General features: G+C 34.0%; 1 protein-coding gene across 9 annotated transcripts; it reads left to right on the top strand.

Moving 5' to 3' along the window:
• Nucleotides 1-2,505: 2,505 nt before the first annotated feature.
• On the top strand, nt 2,506-6,909 carry LOC108972800 (the record flags this gene model as incomplete). Of its 9 annotated transcripts, none has more annotated exon segments than XM_018939618.1 (4): nt 2,506-2,734; nt 3,321-3,427; nt 4,347-4,480; nt 6,730-6,909. In XM_018939618.1, a coding segment is annotated over 1 exon segment (130 nt), but the record flags the coding sequence as incomplete, so codon positions are not given.

The raw sequence follows: 6,909 nt of genomic DNA, 5'->3' as shown, positions 1-6,909 counted from the left end.
CAGCCCTTTATTCCTCTTTATTGCATCAGCCGTCGATTGTGCTGTGATTGGTTGTCTGCATGTTGTCACTTCAAGAGGTACCGTTTTAGTACATCTTTTATTTAGTTAAATATATTTAAATATATATATATTCGTATATACTGTGGATACATATATACGTATATATTATTTACCGTATTAGTTTCTATCGGTACTTAAATTTGCCGCCGATTTAGAACTTTTACTAACCGTTCTTATTAAACGGTTTTAATTTCTATCGGTTCTATTATATTGACCGTTTGTGCAACGCTACATACATATATACAATGTAATAAATAAAATCGAAAGTGTAATTGATACACACACTCTGATTTTCCTCAGGGACTTTGGGTTATGGATTTTTGTTGAAAAGGGGTGTGTTTTCTCGCTTGTCGGGGGGGAATTCCTTCCAACGCCGGCGCTCCGCTTGTTGTGTTGATGGTTCTCTTTTTTTGACTTTTGTGTTATTTGTATTTAATAATTATTTTTGCTATTTTATTTATTTGTTTGTTATGAGTTCGCGCCCGTATTTAATTTATTTGTTTTTTATGTTCGCGGCCGTGTTTTATTTAATGCTATAGCAGAAACAGTCAAAAACGCAGAATTGTGGGTCGTGTCAGCTGATTCGACTTGTCTTATGGGCGCACAATGTAAGTGCCCAGTGAAAAATGCTACTCTCTTTTCTCTTTGACGTCGGATGACGTGAGAATCGACAGCATTTTGGTTTTTGCCGTCTAAACGTGTCAGCTGATCGCTCACTCACAACCCAGGGTTGCCAATATATATATACTGTAGTAATTATCAACTTTTATAATTCAATCTGTTCAATATGTTTGAAATTTTCTTAAAATAACTCAAAATTGTAGTCGAATGCAATTATTTATAAATATATAAACTATTTTTAATAGTTTGTTTTCAGTTTTGATATTTTATATTATAATTATTATATTATAAGTGAAAACATAGATGTGTACAAAAATATACATATATGCGTATTGAGCAATGGCAACATTGTGCAAATGAAAACAAACAAAGAGGCCTGATTTCTGCGTTTTTGCCACGTTTTTACTGGGCACACATTTTGCCGATGAGGAAGGAAAAGGGAGGAAGGCAGTAGCGTTTTTGACTGTTCCTGCTATTAGTTTGCACCCACGTTTGGTTAATTTTTTATTTGTTAAACACACACAATATATATTTTTTTTTTCGTTTCACCAATGTGCCGTTCTTTTTGCCTCAAAGGACCATGTAAAAACCACTAACTCACCTTCTCGGTCACCACAAGATTTTTATTTTAAAAATGGAAAAAAAGGTAAACAAAACGAATTGCTTTAAATGAGTATACGCGTGTATGTAAGTATATTGCGGATTTCTTGTTTGCGTACAATGTATTTAATTGTTCACTTTGTAAAAAGGTGATAATTAAAGTTATAATTCCGATAACGAAAACTGGAGGAGGGAAAGAACGCTGATGTTGCTCGCTTCAAAAAAATGTCCGCACACGCGTAGAACTCGCTGCTGAGATCGAAAGCGAAGTGAAGTTGCTGATCTCCTTGTAGTTTCCTTTTTCCCTTTGCTGTGTGGGATCAGCTGGTGTGATGTGGCTATTTGGTGTACGTGTATGTGGGTGTCGATGTGTGGAGTTCTCATGTGTAGTGTGGAATGTGGGTTGTAAGCCCTGATGATTTGTGAAGTGAGTATGGTGCAGGTGCGTGTCAGTGTTGGGAGGTTGAGTTGATGCGGTGGATAGTGTGGTGTATGTGTGGATGTCCGGGGAGGATGCTCATTTGTACAGTTTAGAATACATAAAAATAGAAAATGCATATGTATCCATGTATGGTATTTGATGCTTTCCATTACAATTTCATTTCATGATATGTATAAGTTTCTCGTTAATCGATATAAAGAGACTCGTACGTCGCACGTATGTATGTTTTTTGGTTTTCCCTAATTTTGTTTTTACGATTTATCGATAGCTTATCAGCATAATTTACACATGATTTAATTGGACTGGAAATGGACGCGAATGTAACTAATAAAAATGTGATACTTTGGAACTAAAAGTTGTATGAATTTTGTGATTTGTCTTTTTTTTTTAAATTGTTGAAAGGAAAGGTTTTAGTTCAAAAATATTTTTATTTTTATTACATTTTGTTAAATCTATTAATCCCTAAATAAACTTCATTGAAAATTGCAATAAAATTGAACATTGGAAAAAATTTTTTTTTTATCCACATTCTTATGTAATTATCTATGCGTATTTACATACTTCTTTCTAATCGTGCAACTATAATAACTCGAATTAACAGTTGTTAATTCACACGAACATCATTCACTTAGCCAACATCCTTTTTGCACAGAATTAATTCACACCAACGCAATGAAATGTTTTGGTAGACCAATTCTGCAGAGAGTGGATCGTTACTTGTGAGAGTGCTATGAGTTGAGCGAACTCGTTGTTGTTCTCACTAATGAGACTCGGTCCTTATTTTACCCAAACATGAGAATTCATTTTTACGTTGTGTGAGTAAGTGCAAGTTGAAATTTTTGGACAGTGACTCAAAGTTTAGTTTTTGCGTATTCATTCAGCCCTTTATTCCTCTTTATTGCATCAGCCGTCGATTGTGCTGTGATTGGTTGTCTGCATGTTGTCACTTCAAGAGGTACCGTTTTAGTGGGACGACAGCGTGGCGTCAGTATCGTCGAGTGTGGTTCAGTGGTAAGCATGAAAGGAAGAAAACGACGTAGAGTCAGTCGTGTTTAGAACTTGATATTGTGAAGTGTGAAGTCGAAACTCGCTGTGCTAAAACAATGTCTATCATAGACAACTTTATTCCGGTATATACAATAAATACAAAAAAATTCAAAAAAAATATTTTTAGTTCCACAAAAGCGGAACGTTCTTTATTAATACACGTTTACGACTTAAACAATCTAATCACCAATAGCTAAAGACGATCAAGCATGTGTGTTGCCTCTATTTATATATAAGTACTAAAGGACCCGTCCACATCTTACTGTGGCTGATACATAGGTAGTACAACTAATATCATCTATATGATTTCTATTATTTAGATTATAACTATTAGTTAAGGAGATATCGCATTTTTGGTGAAGCAACTTTTTCATTATTATTTYACTATTCCCAATATTTTGCAATATTATTATTTGTTAGGAAAGATCAGTTAGAAATATATATAATTCATCGTTACCGTTTAAATACTTCGAAAATATTGCTGTATATCTCAAATTATATTAGACCTTTTTATCAACACTTCAGTTATGCCGCTATATTTTTCTTCTAGATATCGCGTTTGGTTTGTTATGAATGCATTTGGGTCCTTTTCCATAATCTAACACAAAGCCTTGACGACGCTTGTTATGCATTCTTGTTCTCTGCAATAGTTAGCAGGTATAAAAAATGTAATGGCTGCCCATAGATGTACTGAATTACCCAATTTATTACTTAAAAACGACAAACCTTGTCCACACTATGAAAACTTGCTATTGGCCTACAGATGTCACCTTTTAAGGTTTGAGTATTGGATACTGCGATGGTAGCGCAGTCTATCGGATCCAATGTAAAACATTCCCAAATTACCAATTAATTAAAAATTAGTTTCAAAAAACACTTGCCAGTGGATTGTGAATCTAAACCATTCTGGAATCTCCTTGAAAATACAGAAAAAAATTTCATCAAAATCGGTCCAGCCRTTTAGGAGCAGTTCATTTACAAACACACGGTCAGAAGATTTATATATATAAAGATTGCTACACTAAGATAAGAGTATTGGCTGTAGTTTTGTAATTACGGCAATGGAAAATTACCAAAGTGGCGTGATAAGCATGGTGTTATCGGTTGTTGCTGTGCAGTGCTGTTTCGTTATGTGGGCATTAGATCGAGGAATTTTTTAAATTATATGATAATAGCAATACTAACAAGAAGAATACAGAATGATTTTTAATACATCAATTTTTCATTTCGTACGGAATAAACTTTAAATTCGGTTTTATAATTTATTTCATACCACGTAATCAAAAGTACAGTTCTCCTTTGTATATTTAAGATTTTTAGGAAATGACTATTTTTCCTCTAATAACAGTCTTACTGACCCATTACTCTACTCTGGCCTCTACTTTAATCTGAAATTATATTCAAGTAAAATTAATTATTAAAACTACCGTTTTTTGATAATGTTTTACTACGTTAATGTTACTTGTATGTTTTGAAATTTGTATTATATTGTAATTAATGAATAAATGTAGCAAGCCATATTTTTTAACGCAGTTAAAAGTTAAAAGAGGAATGTTTTTTTTTCTTAATTTTGAAGGTCGTCCCGAGCAAGTTCACAACTGCAGTGTAGCTAACATCTCTGTTTTTTCGCTAGCGATATCATGCATTGAAGGTTTTAATGGAGGACTGCCTCAGCTGTTTCTAATGGAAGTAAGAAACATGTACTCCAAAGTAAGTTTTTGCCTTTTTATAAGAGATTATCAAATTTGAATATATCACACCTGTTTGAAAGTAGGAAGTTTGTTTGGTGGAGTTTATGAGCTAACCGGTATTGCTGTAACGAAATTATATACCTTATTCATACATAACAGTCTTTTACCATTTCCATTACATTAAATTGTGTTTGACGCTTGGTGCTTGATAACAGCGGCGCGTACAGCATTGACCAATTATGGAGCAGGAGAAGTAAGGAGAATCTTGCGGTAACAAAACAAAAAAAACAAAAAAGGTAACGGAGCGCTCAGTTCGATTGTAACCGGATGTTTATACCATAGCAACTTCTTCTGCTTTAATGGCGTAGATACCGCTTACGCGGTTCTCCTTTTCGCTATTTGGCGCCAATTGGAGATACTAGTGCAGCCAGGTTTTCTCTACCTCATCTCTCCCACGATGGGGAGGTATTTGCCTTCTTTTGCTTCTACCGGCAGGAACTGAATCGAAAACCTTCAAGCTTGAGTGTTCTCTTGACGACAGGACAAAATTCATCTTTTGGTCGTTCACAACCAGACCCATGCGAAAGCTTGAGGCCAATGATGTCCATATCATCGCCGTATGCACCAGTTGTATACTCTTACAGAAGATTTCTTCTTCTCTATTTAACTATACTGCTCGAATTGTTATTTTCAGCAAAATATTGAACAAGTCTCCTTGTGTGAAACCTCGATTTGTATCGAACTGCTCAGCCGAACGAAACAGCCGTATTAGTTTTTCGGGGAAACCAAGTTCAGGTATGGTGGTATAGAGCTGGTGAGTCACTTTGATTCCGCACTAAATTCGGAAAATGTAAAGTTTCTTATGCTCACTTCGAAACTCTTCGAATACTAATTATATTTTGATATAATATTCGCTTTCCGATTGCTTTCTATATAAATACTTTCCGATATTTCAACACTTATCTTTCCTACATTTTTTAAATATGTACATATATTTAGTATAAAAGTACACTTGTCACAACACCCTATTTAAAAAGAAAAAAAGTTATTCGTTTTGCGGCTTACGCCATAATGAAGTTAAACATTTTTCCACACCAGAAATCGTCATACCGTTGCTCTCTTAAGTCACTTTGGCCCCAACAACTCACTTACAGCAAATATAGCGTTTTTAATGACAGTAAAATGGTCGTAAAAAGCAGGGTTCTCATTTACTATTCCGTAGCAGCAAAATTTCCAGAATTATTGACATGCTATCGCTACCGCTCTCACTTTGTTGGGAGCCACAGCATAGCCTTAGCAAAACAATGTAAAAGTATATGCTCTACTCTGCTCCGAGTTTTGCTAGGTAAAAAACTATAGCTGTAGCGGGAGCAAAAAAAGAAATTCTGCGCAAAAAATTGGGAGCGGTAGCACAGCAGAGCTAATGAAAATTTTCATGTGCTACAGCTCCGGCATGTGTTTGTTGTTTTTTTTTTCTTTTTTGCTGTTTTCTATCATAATATTTGAATTAATTGAATAATTCAAACAAAACAATGTTATGGAAATCATGTTGGCACTTGTTGCATCAAGTGACTTTATAAATSTAACATCAAATATTTTAAGAAATATATTAATGAAGTGAATTAGATAATAATTGAATATATTATAAAATGTTAATATTATGTAAAATATTTACCTTTTTATATTACCAAAAATATCATCTATTCCAAATGTATTACACTACTCAATTACTATGAATTTTCGAAATAAATTTTAACTACATATACTTTCCCCTTTTTTATATATGTACATATTTACCACTAGTTTAAGATGTTAGGTTAAGTTTTAGGCTAAAYCATGAAACTCTGGTAATAAAGAATTCTATTGTTCAAAAACCACAATCGCGAACGGACGTTTTCTTAACCGGCATCTTTGAAATTCACTTAGGCACAGGCACGTTCTCAGTAATTCGCGGAACCCAACTAATTTGTTTGTCCTTAAAAAACCTTGAGAATTCTTCAGCGCTTTATTTCTTGCGTMAAATGGCACCGTCAAAGRAAACCTTCAACGTACTTACTTACTATGAAGAGARWGATAACGACCGCGTGAAATGTAAAACATGTTCGCGTATTTTAAAAAAAGATCGCGTTTTTAATTTAAAGAAACATTTACTATTGCATGACATACGACCTGTGCAAAAAGAAAAMMTTTTYRATTCMAAAAAGAACATCAAACATCAACAGATAAAAGTTCAAATCAGTAAACAAATTTTAATTCGTTCATATATTGGTCTAGTCACTGAAGACGGCGTTCCATTCAATGTGCTTAATTCAAATAATATGCGCAATATAATTGATCCTATATGTCAAGGTCTTAAAGACAAAAGTGGAAAAAATTTCATACTAAATGGAAGCAAGTGTAAAGCTGTACTAGAGGAAGTAGCAGCGAATATTAAGCTCGAAATACATG

This window comes from Bactrocera latifrons, unplaced genomic scaffold (genome assembly GCF_001853355.1).
Source record: "Bactrocera latifrons isolate USDA-ARS-PBARC rearing strain unplaced genomic scaffold, ASM185335v1 scaffold_429, whole genome shotgun sequence".
Classification (NCBI taxonomy): domain Eukaryota; kingdom Metazoa; phylum Arthropoda; class Insecta; order Diptera; family Tephritidae; genus Bactrocera; species Bactrocera latifrons.
This window is presented reverse-complemented; position numbering and strand designations above follow the sequence as displayed.